At 32.7% G+C, this 20,152-nt stretch overlaps 2 protein-coding genes across 4 annotated transcripts; both read right to left on the bottom strand.

Annotated features, from left to right (window-relative positions):
- Positions 1-7,540: 7,540 nt before the first annotated feature.
- LOC129292424 (putative pentatricopeptide repeat-containing protein At1g12700, mitochondrial) lies at positions 7,541-9,031 on the bottom strand. Its single transcript, XM_054929976.1, has one exon. The coding sequence runs from the start codon at positions 9,029-9,031 to the stop codon at positions 7,541-7,543; it is 1,491 nt and encodes a 496-aa protein (XP_054785951.1).
- Positions 9,032-12,475: 3,444 nt separating this feature from the next.
- LOC129292164 (DNA polymerase epsilon subunit B) lies at positions 12,476-19,254 on the bottom strand. 3 transcript variants are annotated; one of them, XM_054929705.1, is made up of 14 exons: positions 19,113-19,254; positions 18,149-18,421; positions 17,881-18,058; positions 17,184-17,337; positions 16,887-17,018; positions 16,219-16,296; positions 15,026-15,130; positions 14,828-14,908; positions 14,593-14,723; positions 14,311-14,405; positions 14,138-14,237; positions 13,900-14,014; positions 13,692-13,802; positions 12,476-12,935 (listed from the first exon to the last, which is right to left on the bottom strand). In XM_054929705.1, the coding sequence occupies exons 2-14, from the start codon at positions 18,315-18,317 to the stop codon at positions 12,795-12,797; spliced, it is 1,590 nt and encodes a 529-aa protein (XP_054785680.1). In that variant the 5' UTR covers positions 18,318-18,421; positions 19,113-19,254; the 3' UTR covers positions 12,476-12,794. The 3 variants fall into 3 exon arrangements, with proteins under 3 accessions (XP_054785680.1, XP_054785682.1, XP_054785681.1); XM_054929707.1 differs by having other exon boundaries at positions 12,476-12,849; XM_054929706.1 differs by having other exon boundaries at positions 18,149-18,367.
- Between the last annotated feature and the right edge of the window lie 898 nt (positions 19,255-20,152).

Genomic DNA, 20,152 nt, shown 5'->3' with positions numbered 1-20,152 from the left:
ATATTTCCAATAGTTAGAAATGTAATGAATTTAAAAACAAAATAATAATAATAATAATAATAATAATAATAATAGTATCTCTCTAAATTATATAAATGATAATTTAATCTTTTAAAATGTTATAATATCAATGAAATTCTTACAAAATTCTTTGTCAATAATTTTTTTTAAAAAAATTATTTTACCCTTATTGACAAATTGTGATTTTTTATTTAATTCTTGTAATATTTTGAAGAAAAATTGTGATTTTTTAAACAAAACTTATGAATAAAATTTGTTATTTTAAAAAATTATTTTTTAATAATAAAAATTACACTTAACAAACTGTAATTTTTTGTTCAATTCTTATGATTCATAGAATAAAAATTATTATTGTAGATTTTTTTTAATAACATAAATTATACTTGATAAGTTATAATTTTTTGTTCAACTACTGTGATTTACAGAAAAAAAATTATTATTGAGTCTTGTTATTTTTAATAAGGATAAAATAATTTTTTAAAAAAAAGTTATTGACAAAGAGGTCTCTAAAAACTTCATTGATATTATAACATTTCAAAGGATTAAATTATCAATTACATAATTTGAAGGGTTTTTTTTTCAAAGAAGTATTATAGGTCCATTTGATCGCTCTCGCAAGTATACGAGATCATAGTAATAAATTATTCAGAGTATTTTAAGTGTCAAACCTACAAGAAAGTTACACTTTTACTAATTTAAATAATTTGATGAATGATATAAAGAATAAAAAATAAATTAAAAAAATAATGATCATGAAAACATAATCACTTGAAGCATTGGGAAGGATTCGGCAAATTGATGCTTATGCTATAAAAAAAAATTATTTACTCAAATACTGCACTTTTAAAAATATTTCTCTACATACTATAAATTTGAAACTCGGTTCATATCAAACCAAATTTTAATTTTTTTTTAATCTTGCAGTACAGAACTCGGTCCATGCTAAACAGAGTTTTATACTTATATATAAAAAAATAAAAATAAAATGCAGGTTTAGGCTATTTTGCACCCCACTTTTCCTGTCTTTGCACGTTCTACAATGATAAACATTAATATGTGATTGCCTCTTTTGCTTTTAGCATATGTTTTTTCTTTCCTTTTTTTTTTTTCTGGCAAAAGAGGACCCAACAATGAAATTATATATATATATATATATTATATATGTATGTATGTAATATAAATAATATTTTATGTATCAAAAAATAATATATTATTTTTTTAATTATAATTATAATAATTATATACTTCAAAAATTATAAAATAACTACATAATCAATAACAACATAAAATTACATAAATTTAAATCATAATAAATAATTTTGGGGTTAGATTGTTAAAGATTATTTTTTTCCTTTACTGTTTTTCTAGCAACGTCCTATACAGTGGGGCAATATCATATGTAAATACTTTATCCGTTAAAAAATATAAGGCATTTTTAATCTTTCGAAATATAATTATTATTTTTTATCACAAGTACCCTTATTGAATAAATTACTTTATATTTATTTCAGGGTGAAACACCTTATTAAATAAGAATAAATATGAAAAGAGAATGTTAATTTGAAGACGAGTAATTATTTTATTAAGAAATGAGATTCAATTGAAAAAAATTAGACTATTAAAATAAATATACAGTGATTTATTAAATGAGGGTACTTTTGGTAAGAAATAATAATTATACTTCAAAAGATTAAAAATATCTTCTATTTTTTAGCAGATAAAGTATTTAAAAATGATATTGGTCCACTGTATAGGACGTTGTTAGAAAAACAGTGAAGGAAAAATGATCTTTAACAATCTAACCCTAAAATTACTTATTATGATTTAAATTTATGTAATTTTATGTTGTTACTGATTATGTAGTCATTTTATAATTTTTGAAGTATATAATTATTATAATTATAATTAAAAAATAATATATAATTTTTTATACATAAAATATTATTTATATTATATATACACATAGATATATTCAATTACATTGTTGGGTTCTTTTTACCCAGAGAGAGAGAGAGAGAGAGAGAGAGAGAGAGAGAGAGAGAGAGAGAGAGAGAGAGAGAGAGAGAGAGAGAGAGAAGAGCGAGAGAGAGCGCGAGAGAGAGCATATACTGAAAGCAAAAAAGCAACCACGTATTAATGTTTATCATTGGAGAGCGTGCAGAGATAGAAGAAGTGGGGTGCAAAGTAGCCTAAGCCTACATTTTATCTTTTATTTTTTTTTCATATACAAGTACAAAACTCAGTTTAGCATGGACCGAGTTCTGTACTGTAAGATTAAAAAAATTTAAAATTTAGTTTAATATAAACCGAGTTTCAAATTTATAGTATATAGAGAAATATTTTTAAAAGTGCAGTATTTGGGTAAATAAATTTTTGTTTGTAGCATAAGCATCAATTTGCCAAAGGATTCACCCCATAAGTTACTAGTTTCTATCCTTTGAGTTGACTCTGATCAATTATAGTGACAGTTATTTCTAAAATGTTATAATATTCTCCCAAATTATTAGTCCTTTCGAATTAGCATTTAAATTCGTTTCTACAATACCCAAACAACTAATTAAACCATGAAACTATAGTTTAAATTATCACAAATTTCTAGAACTATCTCTAGTTTAATTGTTTATGTTTATTTCTTTAGATCTAGGTTCTCTCTTCACCTCTCAATCCATCAAGATTATCCATAAATTTGATTAAATAATGGCCGGTCATTAAATTAATATAAAGAATAAGAGAAAAAAATATAATTAAAAAAAATAAAAATATTCATAAATATAAATGCAAAGAGTCAAAATAAAAAAAATAAAAAACTAGCTCTCAATTGGGCTACATTCCTACCTATTGGGTAGTTTAGAAACACATAATAAAATCAAATAAAACCGTTCTAAAATTTTTAATCATAAAAAATGATTACAGAAAAAATTAAGGAGTGAAAAAGAAATAATTATAAATTATAGAATTCCTTAACAATCTTACTTTCAACCTTCAAAATGCTTCTACGAATTCTAAATATCTCAAAAAAAGTTTCTGAGATACTCAAATAAGTGATTGAATTCCTTCTTTCTTGATGGAGGGAATATTTATAGTTAAAGTGAAGGTTCTTCTTCTTTTTTTTTCCCCTAATCAATGTGAGATTTATATATATATATATATATATATATCTATATCTATAATATCTTTGACCTTTTTCCCATAAAACTTCTTTCAAAATGCATGCTTGCCTCTCTCTCCACACAGACACACGTGTGCTTCCTTGAATTAGACGTGGGATTTTGCCGCGTTGTTCCTTCTCTCTCTCTATGTACGTATATATATTATTTTCTTTTCATTTTCTTATTTATTTAATCTATTATTTTCCTACAAAATATAAAAAAAGATATGATTAAATTTTGTATTTAATTAAGTGATGAGAAGAAAGTATAAAAATATTAATTAAATAAATATAATTAAATTAAAATTAAAATTTATATTTATTTAATTATAAAATATGTACCTATTACCATTCACCGACAAAAGCCATATTCTAGCCCTTGTATTTTCTTCTAGACCAGTAATTCGACATTTTTCTGCCATTTTGCCAGCTTTTGTATCTCCTTCTGCGAGTTTTGTCAGCAATAGCCGATGCCCGATGGGATCTCATCACAATTTCATTAATATAAAATGAGGTTACAAACTGGAGGCCACCCTTCCAAATAACGATTACAAAAACTGCCGTTAGTGAAAGTGGAAATATAAAGATTGCCAAAAAAAATAAATTCCCAGCAAAGGCAATGTCGCTGTGTTGTGTAGATCTTTGATACAGTTTTCAGTGAAGATCGATGAAAGAGTTCTGAGATAATGGGTAATTTAAAAAGATAAATATCATAAATAAATATTTTTTTAATTTATTTTAAATATTTTTTATTTAATAATATTTTAGATTTTATTTAGGTATTTAGTTATTTATATTTTATATAGATATTTAGATATCTATATATTTATCTAGATATCTAGTTATTTAGATTTTATTCAAATATTTAGTTCTTCAAATTTTATTTAGTATTTTATATAGATATAGATTCTGAGAGTTTTTATTTACTTTTATTTAATTATCTAGTTATTTAAATTTTATTTATTATTTTAAATTGTATTTACCATTATAAATATACTTAGCAACTTAGAAGCAAGCATATCATAAATAAAACAAGCTTTTGAAACTTTAGGCTCTTTGGTGAATCTCTTAAGCGTAGTTATTGAAAGAAGTATAAAACGAGATTCTTATTTTATATCATCTTAATAGATTTATTTCTTCTACTTTTTTTTTTATCAATTCTATGTTTTCTTATTAATATTATGAAGTTAGAGATTTATGTTCCTTATTTTTGTTTACTCATCTTGGAACCAATTATTTAGTATCAAAGCTATTTGATCCAAATATGGTGCCTACCTATTCTGCACGACTTTTTCACAAACCCACATTTTTACTGCCCATCCCATCCTATTATCTTCCATCTTCTAGAACACATTTTTCCAAGTATGATAGTGGAGATCCACAACCATGGATTTTAGAAGGTAAAAATTATTTTTGATATTATCACACTTCTAAAGACTTCAAAATTGATATTGCATTAAGGCATTTAGAGAGAGATGCTTGTGATTTCTTTACTTCAATTAACATGGAACGTACAATCCTCTATTGGGAAGAATTAGTGGAGGTGTTACTAGAAAATTATGAGCCTCTAGAATATCAGAACCCAGACGAGTTCTCATGTAGCATTAAGCAAACTGGTTTCATGCAGGAGTATTGCTTGGAATTTGCTAGGTGCTCTACTCGTGTGAAGTATTGGTCGGAACATTGCCTCTTGGGAGTCTTCATCAAAGGCCTCAAGGAGAAGCTCAAATATGATGTCCAATTCATAAACCTAAGACATGTTATTGAGCTGTTAGTTGGCCCTTAAATATGAGTTAAAAGCCAAAAACTCTTCCAGGCTCAAAACTGCTCAACAAAACCAAACTAAGCCTTTGTTTCCTTCAGTCCCTTATCAAATAGCACGTGACTTCAAAGAGACATTAGCATTGACTTCAAACTTCCTTCAGCCAAAAACTTCAACCTCGTTGCCTCACAAGCCAACATTTAGAATGGCTTCCATGAAAGCCAAATAGCAGCGACAATAAGAGATAGGATTGTGTTTTAGCTATGGTAAGACTATCAAACATGGGCATCATTGCAATGGATCTTTTTTGCCTCTTGAAATTACAAAGGAGGATGAAGAAATTGTTCCTCACCATGAAGAGGACAAAACCATGGAGATGAAACCTTATGAGGTTGAAATTTCCCTCAATGCTATTTTAGATAAAAACAACATATCTGCAATAAAGCTTCAAATGAGCTTTTTTGAATGCCAGGTCTTAGACTTAGTGGATAGTGGGTCTAACTACAACTTTATTCTTAAAGTTTCCATGAGCTTCTTGTTTGACCTTTTGAAATCCACATTGAAAATGCTGCTATTTATCTATTACTTCCATCTCAAGCTCTAAATACACAAGAAAGCCATTGCTTATGTTTTGCCTTGAGGACAAGGCAAATTTTTAAGGGGGAATATTGATAGAGTTATGAGAAAAAGAGTGATATGAGAAAATAGATATTATAAATAAATATTATTTTAAATTTATTTTAGATATTTTCTATTTAATAATATTGTTTAGATTTTTTTAAGGTACTTAGTTATTTAAATTTTATATAGATATTTAGATATTTATCCAAATATCTAATTTTTTAAATTTTATTCAAATATTTAATTTTTTAAATTTTATTTAGTATTTTATAAAGATATAGATTCTAGAAGATTTTATTCAGTTTTATTTAATTATTTAGTTATGTAAATTTTATTCATTATTTTAAATTATATTTATCATTATAAATATGTTTAGCAACTTAAAAGCAAGCATATCATAAATAAAACATACTTTTAAGACTTTTGACCCTTTATAGATTTTCCTAAGTGTGATTATTGAGCAAAATATAGAACGAAATTTTTGTTTTATATCATCTTGATAGATTTATTCCTTTTACTTTCTTATATCAGTTTTATGTTCTCTTATTAATATTATTAAGTTATATTCTAATTTTATATGTTAAAAGAGATTTATGTTCCTTATTTCTGTTTACTCATCTTGGAACCTATCAATCGATGGCAAGATAAGGCTTTTTCGTGTAGCATTGGATAAACAGAATACATCCCCCGTGTTCAGTGGTGGGATATACATAAATGATCCATATATGAGCCATTCTTAGAGCAGATTTACCGCTGCTTCCAGCAATCACAGGGAACTTGAGACACAACTTGAAATGTCTAATGAGACTTTTGCCTTGCAAGGGTTGAATCCAGATAAAGGAAGCGTGTTCATTTTTTTTTTCCTATAGATTCTTCAGGTCCAATCTTGAGATGAAGGCAAGACGTTTGGCGGACTAAATCTTCGGGATCTGGGGAGGAGGATTGAAGAGCGAAAAATGGGTGGAGATGTAGTTGATGGTAATATGAGATCAAAGGACCAAGATGAGATGGAGACTTTGGACCACCTTTATAAAGTATCTCATTTCTTTGCTTCCAAAGACTATGAAGAATGACAATGATATCTTTGAGAAGGTCTTCTTTTGAAGAAGAAAGAAGCAGCATCATTTCCCTAGGCCATGAAGAAATGTCATCAGGTGCAAGTTCATCAGAGCGTAAGGAGAGAAGAACCAACCAAACGGCTCTAGCAAAGCTGCACTGAAGAAAGGTATGATTAAGAGAATACGAAGACAACTTTAGTTGAAAATTGGGTCCATAATCATCACAAAGCTGAGAAAAGGCAACCTTAGCTGAAAATTGCCCGGCTGGAATGCTCGTTCCAAATGATCTGATCATCTTCCTGAAAAATCATGAAAGGGGTAGCCAAAAAATTTTTGGCAGTGTTTTGTGATTTAGAGTTAACGAACACAAAATAATATACTTACCAGTTCGCCAAAATAAACATCTATTTGGAAACTGTTGCAGCAGACATAACCTCTACCAATATGATACAAACTACTGAACGTTTATTCATGCTTGTGCTCTAAATAAATTCAACATGAAGCAACCTAATAAACTTCTTACATGGTCCATAATATTCTGAAAAGGGAATGACAGTTTAGATTATGGAATCCAAGAACAAATTATTTGAGATACAACTTTAATAAAATATTAGTTCATAAACAACAGCTGAGATGCACATTAGAGTCGAAAAAATTAAACAAGACATAAGCCACAAAGGAAGAATGAGCCAAGTCATGTTAAGACTCGAGAGGAAAAAGAAATTTAAACAATGGGAACAAACACAAAGTCCACATGGATATATTAAACATACGCTTTGAACGATACTTCTTTTCTTCAGCACCGCTCAAGCCATCAGATGATAGTCCAACAATTTTAACAAGAAAGAAACAAGCATTTGCTAACTATTAAATGAAAATTGGCATGTGTACAAGTATAACATAAATTAAAAATGGAGTATCTGACCTTGTTTATCGTATTGGAAGACCATTACTAATCATTTCATGAATAAACTTCTCTGCCTTATCATTCTCACTTTTTTCCAAAAGAGCTTGCATAAGTATATGACATGTAATTTTATCAGGGAGACAGCCATTCTCTTTCATTTCTGGAAGCAAGGCCATAGCTTCATCAAGCAAGCCTTCTCTACAAAGGCCGTGGATCATGATGTTATAAGTGCAGACATTTAAAAGACGGCCTTTCATTGAAAGGTACCAAAATATCTCTCGCGCATCATTTAGCCTACCACCTTTAAACAAACCATCAATAAGTATACTGTATGTGTATACACAAGGCCAAATTCCTCTGCCAACAACTTTCTTGATTAACGCAATCCCCATATCAAGATTCTCGCTTTTGCAAAATGCATCTAATAAAATATTATATGTGATTATATCAGGAGTATGACCATGGCCAAGCATCTCAAAAAATAGTTCTTCCGCAGCCAGCATTCTCCCTGATTTAGACAAACCATCAATAAGAGAACTGTAAATTATTTTATTGGGAATAATGTTTTTGCGACGCATTTCTTCAAAGAAATCCATAGCTTCATCAACCATTTTAACCTTACATAACCCATCGATCAAGATACCATAACAAACTACATCAGGAGTACAACCACTTTGAACCACCTTATTGAATACTTCCTTTGTCTCATTAATTTTATTCACCGCACAATAGCCATCCATTAAAGTATTATAAGTTACCATGTCAGGTCTCTCACCACATTTCATCATCATACCAAACACAGTTTGGGCTTCTATTATTCTTCCTTCTTTACAAAATGCATCAACCAATATATTAAAAGTATAAACGTCAAATTTGATGTCTTTCAATGCCATCTCATGGAGAACTTGAGTAGCTTCTTGCCACTTCCCCATGCTAAGGAAACCATGAACAATAGAGTTGAAAGTAATAATATCTGGCAAAACCCCATGCTCAATCATTTGAAAACACAATTCATATGCCTCTGTTACATGTCCATCTTTACAAAGGCCGTCAATGATTGCATTATACATATACAAACTAGGCTTGATTCCCTGTCTCTTCATCAGTTTGAGCAATTTGATGGCACACCTTGTTTTTCCAGTTTTATGTAACCCAATGATCAAGGTCCCATAACATATTTTATCTAACTGAAATCCTCTGGACCTTAGTTTGTCATGAAATTCCAGCGCTTCCTCAATCTTTTTCTTAATACAGAGTCCTTTCAACAGGGAGTTCATAGTTATGAGATCCGGTTGAATGCCCATCTTGAAAATCTTCCCCAATACCGAAAAAGCCGAATGCATCTGACCCATCTGGCAGCAACAATTGATCAAGATGTTCAGGGAAACTAAATCAGGTGCGAATCCCGTGAGCTCCACATGTGCAAAAAGTGAGATAGCAGTGCGATGATGCTTAGCCTTGGCAATTGATCCTAAAAGCTTATTAATTTGAATTATGGAAGGTGGGGGTCGCATACGGAGCAAGCTATAAAATGAAAGGACGGCGTCGTCGATGTTATTTGCATTTGGGGCTAGCGAAAGAGCAGAGAAATTGAGATGGGGGGAATTAGGGGAAGAGAGAAGGAAAGAAGAGGAAGAAGATGGAAGAAAATGGGGAAGTCTGGAGACGGCATGCCCTGTAGCAGTGCGCAGCATGTTTAGTTCAGCAGTGAGATCCTCCGAGGCTCAGAAGATCGTCTCCGTTCTCCGACCAGATTCGCTGGAAGCTTAGCCTCAGGCAAATGACTCAACTAAGGATTTTTTTCGTTTTTCCCTTTTACCGGCTTCACGCGCTAACCTAGAAATTTTACCCACATTAGAGTTGAAGCTCTCGTTCTCACTGACTCTAGAAATCATGAGCATGACATCCTCTCAAAAATTGAATTCTCCAAACTCTTATCAGACAGTATGAAAGTAAACAGAGTAGCATCTTTATTTTTCTTTTGTAATATAGCACCATATAAAGCAGAAGAAATCAACAGTGTGGCTCAGCCATGGTCAACTACAACGATATCTGTTTGGTGAAACAGCCATTCAATTGTCCAAGATATGAAATTCTTCCTGAAAGAGTTGCACAAATATATTCTTATTTGACTTAAATGATGAAGTTCTTGCCTTGGCAAGCCTAACTACCTGAATAATCTAAGCTCCAAACAACAAAGCAGAGATAGAGGCATAGCAGAGAATCAGTCAATCAGATAGAGAATAATCAGTTTAAACAAGAAGCAGCCGAATCAGATAAGAATCAAAGAATTAGATAGAGGCGGGAGCACCTAAAGCCGAGATTGAGAACCGTGACAGAGGCAAGAACGAGTACCCACGGTTCTCTGTCTAGAGGAGTCCGTCGCGAGCAGCTACAGGAGTCCAACGAGACACTGTCGCTGATATCGAGCTGGCTGATAGGTGAGCACCGTGAGGGAGGAGACGCCGACAATCTGAAATCATGAGCGAGGGCCGAGGGGCGAGAGTACTGCGACTTCCTCGTCGAAATTGAGAGATTGAGATCTGAGATTGTGAGGCCGAGAGGGAGAAGAGGCTGAGTTGCTGAGATCGTGATTCGCGAGGCCGAGAGCGAGAGGAAGGAGAGGCACCGTCTGAGATGAAGAGAGAGGAGAGGCTGAGATGAAGATGTATCGCAATTCACAACTCGCAAGTCCGCAGTGTAGCATTGGGTTTCTTCTCCTCTTAGCCGGTGCGTTTTGCTGGTCACCGGAATTTGTTCACGGCCGTGCCAGGCTTCCAAGTCCAATCTAAATACTCGAATTTCTTCATTTTATTTCAGTTGTACTGTCTTCTTCCTCATTTAATGACCCACGATTATAATTCACGTCAAATTCCATCCAATCTAAACAAGTTAAAAAAAAATTTTAGGGTTGGGTTTGAGAATTTTAATTTTTTTTTATTTTGAACTCATTCGAGTCATCTGAAGAAAGCGAAATCAGGCGCAGATTTCAATGAGCTTAACTCAAATACTTAAATTTTTTGTCTTCAATAATAAAATTAACATTCACTTTTGTTTTCACGAAGTTTTTATGTTTTAAGAACAGTTTATTTTGAAATTTTTTAAAATATTAAAAAAAAGGGGAAAATATCAATGAATGACCCTAAAGAGAATTTAACATTTTATAAGAATCTTAGATGGATTCAATATTTATCAAAACAATAACTTTACTTATTAATTTATTAATATTTAATTATTAAAAATTCTTCTAAGAAAGTAAGCTTTATCCAAAGTCCTTTGTTGATATTATCATGCAAATAAATACAAGTTATTTCATATACTTTTTATCTTTATTCTTTCAATATTTAGTCTCATTTTAATAAAGATAAAAAAAAAGTATGTTATAGTGTTATGTTGCTGGAAAAAAAATTAATTTTTTAATATAAAAATTGAGATTAGTGCAAAAAAATAGTAATAATATTTAACAATTCAAGTATTTAAACTAGCTCGAATAAAATTAAAAGCTTGATGAGTTAAAATTGGACTTAACTATATGAATTTTTTATATGTTCAAGTATTTTAAGTATAATTTAAATGAATTTGACTTATCTAAATCATGAAACCTCACACATGGCCACCACTAACTAATAAGTGATACTCCATTTTCATCTCTTGAATTCCAATGGCTCAATCTTATCCTCATATTTCACTATCTGCAACACATCTCTCACTTTGCATCTTTACAAAAAAAAAAAAAAACAATGAAACTTTAGGGCATTCTTAGACTAGAACCAAAAATTTGATCCACGTTTAACAAGCTAGTTCAAATAAATCAAAAAAAATTAGTACTAAACATGAAAAAACTAAGACAATAACAATTGATCAAGATGTTCAAGTTAACTTATCATGTCAATCCCATTAGCTCTACACATGTAAAAATTGATGGCAAATTTATAATTCGCTATATAATTTTCACTATCTCTACTAGTCTGTTTGGTTCGATTCATTATAAGAGGATTATATGTAATATTGATTCATTCCTTTCAAACATGTTGTTTGGTTAGTCCATTGTAATGTAAAGAAGATTGTATCATGTAAAGAGGATTATCTTAAATGATGTATTCAGGATTACATAGCTAGGCTTGTGTAATCCCCATTCCCACTACCCGAAATGCTCTTTTGTACCAAAATACCCTCATCCTCTTGTCCCCTTCTTCCATATCGATAGGCGATAGCATCTCACCCTCACCCTCCTTCATTGACAGCATCTTCCAACCTCTCATCCTTCTTCGATTGCCATCCTCTCCCACAGAAATGGGTTCGACTCTAGATGTTCCTTCAACCACCTCCTTTCTTATCGACATCTTTTTCCCTCATCCATCGTTACACCTCTTCCATTGCAGTTGAAGATAAGTGATCTATCTGAAGCCTACCTCGACGCCAATAGTTCACTCATGAAACTCCAACACCACTGCTACACTCTACTCCAAGCATTTGCATCTTCGACTTCTCATTCTCAAATCTCACGCCACCAGATTTCAACTTTTCATTTGCATCTTCCTCACATCCTCATCATCTTTGATTGAATTTTCAATTTATGGGTTTTTGGGTTTGATTATGTTACTGGTGTGGTCTACGTAGGCATAAGGTGTTAGATAGGTGATTGTGATGTTGCTAGAAAGCCATTGTCGAGAAAAGAGAGGAAGACATCTGGATTTTTTTTTATTAAGGTTAAAAATGTCCTTTCATAACTCTTTTGGTATTTTTCTCTTGAAAAATATATTCATCTTGTAACGTACCAAACAAACCCATGTAATAATCATTACATTTCATTTCATTCCTTTAACATTACATTTAATTACATTCCATTTGATCCAGTGAACCAAACCAGCCATACATGAATCAGCTACTGACTCATACTTTGTTGTCCTCAATTGATAACAGGCTGCTTGAACGCATAAAGTATTCTCACGACAATGTAAATAATTTTTGTTTAGCCATAATGTATCGATAACATTGTTTGTTAGAGCCCCATAACAATTCAATGAACACACAAACAGTAGTATCCTCCCTAAACTGGTCCTACTGTACAACAATTTCCACTGATTAGCAAGGTGGTAATAAAGTTATGCAGTAATAGGGAAGCTACAGTCCCAATTCTCCAAACAAAAATATAAGAGTACACAATTTCCAGCTCCGTACACTGCCCTGCATTCACTTGCTAAAGAATGTATAAATCACTTGTCTCTGAGATGCCGAGATTATAGGCTGATGAACCGAAGGAAAATTTTCCAAAGCTTACAAGGCTGACAATTCTACTTCCTGAGAGCATGGCCTGTAGGCCACAAAGGTGCTGTCAATTGAGAAGGAACCGGTATTAAAACAAGTGATTCCTGTGTATTTGAAAGCCTTTTGCTCACTTCTGTCTCCTAATATTATCTGCATCACAGGATAACAGTGAAACAAGCATCTAATCACTTTCCAGTATTTGAAATAATTGGAAATGCTCTCTTCTCTGTCAAGTTCTTACAGATCTTCCAGTTTTTATAATCAAATGAGCCACTTGAAAAAATCAGTGTCATCCTACCCTTGTTACATAATAGCCCAGACCGTCAAGGCTAAAGATGTGAGATAGATACGAAATCAAATAGTGTCATCAAGAAACAGAAGTACGAAAACAAACTTTCTCACAATCTGAGATATTGACGGGAAAAAAAAATCACATACCTCATTACCGCATGCAAGGGCATCAACAAGAAATCATCAAATGCCAGGTTTACCCATAGAAAAAAAAAACATCATATTCCTTTCAGTTCGGACCACTTGAAAAGGTACCAATAAATTTCCTCTCAAATCGTAAGCTTTATACATGACATTCGCAAAAGTTTAGAGTGCAATGAATTAAATATGTAAATTATCTACTGCTCGAGTCAGATAAAGGAGTATGGATGCAAAGTCGGGGTTTATCATCTACCCATCTCTAAATTCATTTTCAGCAAACTGCAATTTCTTATTTCATTGAGGATAAGATAAATACAACTGATAAATTGGAGATTCTAGCATTTAAGGATCTCGCAAGTTCATGATAGCTAGCAACCCATTTCCCAAAAGGCATCCCTAGAAATTTAAGTATGACATCGAGGTAGTTCGCAAAGCAATATTTGATATCGTTTAACAAGACTAAACTATTAGTACCGTATGTGGAGTTGGATAAAGATATAGGCAGTGATCATAGTTCCAGATGATGGGTTGAACTGTTAGAGGCAATGGACAGAGATGACTCTGGTGGGTTATGGTAGCAACCAGCTGCAACAGAAATTCAAAATCTTGTGGTTAGTGGGTGTGAATCCAAAAAAGTCGTTTAATTAATGAAAAAATGGCAGAAAACACTGGAATAAATTACATGCTGAAAGAGATCATCAGTTTCTTCCGTAGAAGGTGGCATTAAACATGATCGGCGCATTCTATACAGCAAATCCTGGCGGAAAAATACAATTTCTTGAGTGTAAAATTTGATCCTGCGGCCACACAATTCTTAAACGGTAAGAACAATCAAACACTTCATCAGCTGCAATAGCAAGCACAAACAGGCGGAGCTGCTGAAGACATCTCATAAAATCTTATTTAGACAAAACCTTAACCTGCAAGGATTGCTTGAAAATATGGCATTGGGAATTTGCTTCTGGAGCTCCTCGGTTAAATATTTTGGCAGAGCACATCTAGGTAGAACTGTTGAAGGACCTGGAAAAAAAAAGGCAGAGTGATATGATGCACGGAAAAGGAAGAGATAATTATTACAAATGAAGTCAAATACCTGGATCATCAGGACCTGGAATGAACAAAAATCGACTTTTCTCTATTAGCCGTGGATGGGCAGCAATCATTTGCCCTAGCTTACCAAACTGCAACCTGCAGGTTGAAGTATATGACAAGTTTTATTCTCAAAACAAATTTTTATGTAACCATAACAAAGTAGTTAGAACTAATTGTCCTAAGTACTAGACCAATTTTAATGCATCATAGTTATGCGATTCTAATGAGCTGCTTTTCTTATCACAGCTCACATGAAATAAAATCAACCCAAAGTCGAACTCACCGGAGGCTTGAGTAAGAATGAAAGGAAAGGTTACATGGATGGGAAGAGAAGTTGCCCATGAAAACAAATAAGGAAGGGACCACTTCCACACTCTCAAAACCATCCAGTACAGTCTTCAGCTTTCCCATAGCCTTCTCGATGGAGAAACAGCATCAAGATTATATCAAGACACTTCTAAAACGGAAGGTGATAAAGGAGGAAAAACTAAAGAGAAGAGATTGAAGATCCCAATCACCTCTTCACTGTCTAGCCAAATATCAGACAGTATAACAAACATGTCATTCACTGCCCTCTTTTCCATCTCTCCTAGTCTGATCTATTGAAATAGTATAGGCCAAGTACAATTTCATTGGTGAATCTAACAAAGGCAAAACATTAGGAAAGGTATAAATATCAGTGGCAACCAAATGAGGGTAAGGTATGTTCAGGATACGGTTTCCTCTTTAGTAAAAGTGCCGCCTCCGAAAAAGTCATGCCCCCCAATTAATTTTAGTGACTTGTCTCTGTCCTCCAATGGAGGGAATCCGCATGTTAAAACCTGTGAAAAAACAGGGGGCTATATCCATAATCCAAAAATCAAAATGATAATATTAAAGAACGCTTTAAGGAAAAGTAAGAAGATGTGCATGCAAACATAATTAAATGAAGCTAAACAAAACGAAATATATCAGTGACTTGTGTCATCAAACTGTACAAGGCTTTGCAAAGAATGTGTCAATCAAGATGTTGTTTGCTTCTGAGCAAACTAGAAACCATTGAACTCATCAATAGCCAATATGCATGGGATGCCAACATATATTCCGGTTGCTTGTTTGAATCATTCTTCTTAAAACATATGACTTCAAAGGTAACGATGACAATTTTGGTAAAAATGAAGAGAAACTTGGAAAATCCTGGAGGTAGAAACAAGAAAAGGGCCAAAGGCAAAATGAACGTTTGCTGATGCATCATGTCCTACCAAATACCAATCCAAGAAGCATAATAAAAATTTTAATTCTATTATTAGTTTGACCAAACATAGACAACAACCTTTGAAATTTATAACGTATACTAATATTGCTACAGCTAACTCACCTCACAATTGGACCAACTTATAGTTTCATTCATAACTAGAACATTAACCCATGTGTTGCACAGGTGTATTCTATACTGGAATGTACTGACATTACAATTTACAATAAAACAAACATTTAAAAAAACCAATGCAACAAACAAAACACATAGCTCGAAAGCAAGCTATATCCATCAAATTCTATCACTATTCATAAGCCACTAACTTCCATGCACAATCATAATGCTATTAATAATAGCATGCATGACTTGAAAGTTCAAACTATTCTGCATGCTCTTATAAACCATTCCCTATTCAGGATTCTAGTTCCATTCTTATTACTTGAATTCCGCATTCATGATTTCAGCCTTCTTTTCTAAGGATGTACACTACAGTTGGAAGGGGGAGAGATATTGTAAAGGGAAACCAGAATCTTGACACGATATGCAGTAATTTTTCATCCTAAATACATCTGAGTGCTGAACAAAAGTATTTACAAAACCAAATAATTGTTTTATCAATATCATGAAACCAAGGACAAATAAAGCTGCTGTAGAAAAGGAGATGTTAACAACCTGAAAAACACCCCCCACCAGCATCTCACCTTCTGCCACAATTATGGTGTTCTCTGTAAAGAATCCTGTAGTTATCTTGTATTACTTGTCAAAGAAACTAATAATGCTACACAATCCTTTTAGCAGAGTATGCATTGTTGCCCAAGTTTCAGCGTAAGAAAACATAAAAGATTATGAATATACAACGAATTCATCTTCATCTCCCTGCACCAAAGTTCTCCAATCACTTAGCAACAAACTAACAAGACATGAACTACACTCATACTTTGGATCCACCAACATAAAGCAGGTTATCAGATGTTCTTGTTCCTCATCCAAGAAATAACAACAAAAAGGAAATGAATGGCAAAGATGAAAAGGAATAGAAAAGAAAATGAAATGAAAAAAAAAATTAAAAGATTAAGACTGACCCTCGTGTTCTTATTTTAAAAATGAAAAAAGGAGATAGGATAAAGATTATTGAGTAAAAATAGCAAATGTATAATAGACATTGCAAAAAGAGAAAGGAAAAAAGATCCCTTTCCTTCCTTAGTACCAAATGGAGCATTTATGCAACAATTTAAACTCTTCATTGTATTATTTTGCTCCCAAGAAAACGTAGTTTAGGTACTTTAAGCAATTATAGAGCTCTTCCAATAAACTATTATTCTCAAATAACAAAAGGATATAGCAGTAGATAAATTTATTTCAACCGAAGCAGTTAGGTCTTCTAAATAAAAATGCCCATCTTCCAGCTGTGATATCACTCCCATGATCCATCTTCTACCCGTTTGCCCAACCAGAGATTGGATGGGAGATATCTGCCAAACATGTCATTGCATTTTAAGATCATGTTTATCCTCTCTAAGAACAAATTCATCATGTTAAATGCTAAAATTTGTGAATGAAGGACATTTGTCAATTTTTTTAGTATCAAATGTAAAGAGTCACTGGAAGTTATAAATGGTTGGTGCATCGAGTAGTACCTCACAGCTTCCAAAATATGAAGACTCAGAATCAAAAGCTGGCTTTGCAAAATGCTGATCACGAGATAGCCTCTGGAACAGTGACAGAAATCTGTCCCTATATAGAGCAGCTTTCGCTGATGCTTCCCCATGAATAGGTAAGCTGCTCGTATGCCTGGAATTAAAGACATGAAATCAAAGGCCTAAACTTTGCCTTATGATACGCAAGTCTTATTAGCAAGACAAGAACATGTAATAAAAAATCATATTATAACTTCTCAAAAGGACATAGACACAACTCGCTGGGCACTAGGTTGCACGGGAAACCTTTGAGAATTATCAAGCTTTCTCTTATTTGGAACATATTAAATCCTACAACCACCAAAAACTAGACACAACTCATAACAACATCAAATTTTAATTTCCAGAAGAAAAAAAACCCATAATGCATATAAGGGGTGCCCAGCAGTTATTCAAACTTCTGCTTAGCTTCTACTATCTTGTTAGACTGTTTCTTTTACACAATCCTTAAACTTCTTTTTGACATACTTTTATAGGATCGTCTATACAGTTGTCAGTTAGAATCCAGGTCACAGTCACAGACTTTGAAATTCAATTCAATTCAATAGTTTTTGTAGATGAGGTATTGAAATTCCCAGCAATTCTTCAGCACAAAAGGTAAATCATATAACGGAAAAGACCCAGAATGGAAACATACTCGTAGAATTGCTTTTTGATAGGATCGTATCGAAATTTAGGGACTAAGAATGCATCAACGACGCGAAAGACTGAACCAATCCCAACAGCATCAGAGCTTTCCTCAGCTGCTGCTTCGGCTTCTAACAGCAGGCTCACCACCCGATGCACCGGTTCTTTGTCGATTATTGCGGATTTTACTGCCATTTTGAAGAAATTAGCAACCAAAAGGATTAGTTGGGAGTTGTAATCGAAAATACAAGTAAAAGATTTTCAAGGTTAAGGCTCACGAGATTCGTGTTCGAGCTGATCGAGAAGGAGATCGATAGCTTCATCTTCATCAGCAGCATCAAATCGACTTACAAAGGAAAGGATCTCATCAAGAGCATCTACTTTGAGAGTGTACCCTCTGATCTTACACTTGCGCTGAACCTTCTTCCTCGTCGCCGAAGCACTCATCTCCGTGACCGCGTCTCAATGCAGACGGTGGGTTTCGGTGGGAAAAAATCCTTTTACGGGGACAACAATGGCGGGAAAATGGATTAAAAAAGGAAAGCCGCTCCCTGTTGGAACCAAGAACCAGACCGAAACAGTAGAACCAGAGTGGAACCGATCAACAATAAATTAATATACTTTAAATAATATATAATTAAAATTATTAATTAAATTTTTATATAAACATAAAAATGTCATTTAAAATGAAAAATTATAAATATTAATATGAAATCCATAATATAACCTCCAAATCCATAATATAACAATCCAAATATAAAAGTCAAAACAAAACTTGAAATGGGTCAAGAGATAAATTAAACAGTGACAGATAATATACACTGCATAAATGTATGTTTTCAAGTTTCAACAAAGATGTGAATCTACGCAATTTGAAGGTCTATCAACCTCCGATCTTGCACCAGCGATTAAACAGCTTTCCTTAGCATGCCAAGTGCCAACACAAATCAAGCAAGAGATCATCATTTTATGTTTTGGAATCAAACAGGAAAATAACATCAAAAGGAGTCCAACTCCAAGAAAATGAAATCAGATGGACGGAGTAACTTTCTATCCTCTTTTTTTTTTTTTTTTAGGAGACAAGAGCAGTGACAAATTGAAAGAGCACTTTGTTTTTTTTTTTTTTTTTCCTTCTCAAAGAAGTATCAAAAAACCAGCAAAATAAAGTGCAGAAATGAGGAAATAAAAGCAACACAAGGAGAGTGCAAAAAAGACATTGAGAAATTAAGGAAGAATGGGTACCACTTCTCGCTCTCGGAGTTCAAACGGAAGTGCGAGCCAAGCAGCCGGCGTCAACCTGGACTCCTGGAGAGTGGGGAGCGTTGAACGCGACTGACGAGGGGGTGAGCTCAGGCCTTGGGGAGTTCGGCAAGGGAGAGGGAGAGCGTTCGTGTTCGATGGTACTAGCCAGGCAGGGGCGAAACTGGCCTAAAAACTCGACAGCAAAAAAAAAAAAAAAATAGCCTACAAATTCATTGGTTGATCACATAAGGGTATTTAATTTTTTACAAAATAAATGTATATTTAATTTTTTTAATAATTTTATTAGTTAAAATAATAATTATTAGAAATATAATTACATAAGTATTTCAAGAAAATTGAAAAAAAATACAAGGTACCATATATCTAAATTGCTAATTATAATGTACATTATTTTATTAAAATATACTCTTTTTAGTTTTACTTATAAGTCATTCTTAACATTTTCATTGAAATTAAGAAAAATCTTAAAGTTTATTAATTTTATCTAAAACTTCAACAAGTTTTTTAATTTTATTCATATTAAATATATATATATATATATATTTTAAAAATAAAATACTCTCACTTTAAATAACCTTTCCACCATTTAATATAAGTAAAAGAGTAAAAATATATGCAATAATCATTTAGATGTAATTAAGATCAAAATAAATATACTCTCTATCTTATAAATAAAATAAAAAATATAAATAAAAGAAATGTTGGCATATTATATTATATACATATAATACCCATAAGTATATTTGTATAAATAATAGGATGTAGTGTGCCTTTATGTTAACCAAAAAATATTAGGATGCAGTGGGAATTGTATCAAACCACCATATAGTTAGCATGTGAGGGACTGAGGTAGGGAAAGCCAATCAAGGATTTAGCATTTGAGGAGCTGGGATGGTGGGGGCCAACGTCGCCTGATGCTACAACAACTGACAATGGCCACATTTAAGGCTTGTTTGGTTGAAGGGGAGAGAAAGAAAAATTTTAAAAAACCTCCCCTCCCTTTCACCTTATCAAACAAG

The sequence above is a fragment of the Prosopis cineraria genome, unplaced genomic scaffold (genome assembly GCF_029017545.1).
Source record: "Prosopis cineraria cultivar Desert tree isolate PC_DT_omini unplaced genomic scaffold, ASM2901754v1 PC14, whole genome shotgun sequence".
NCBI lineage: Eukaryota > Viridiplantae > Streptophyta > Magnoliopsida > Fabales > Fabaceae > Prosopis > Prosopis cineraria.
Note: the sequence above shows the minus strand (reverse complement) of the source record. Positions and strands in the feature narration are given on the sequence as shown.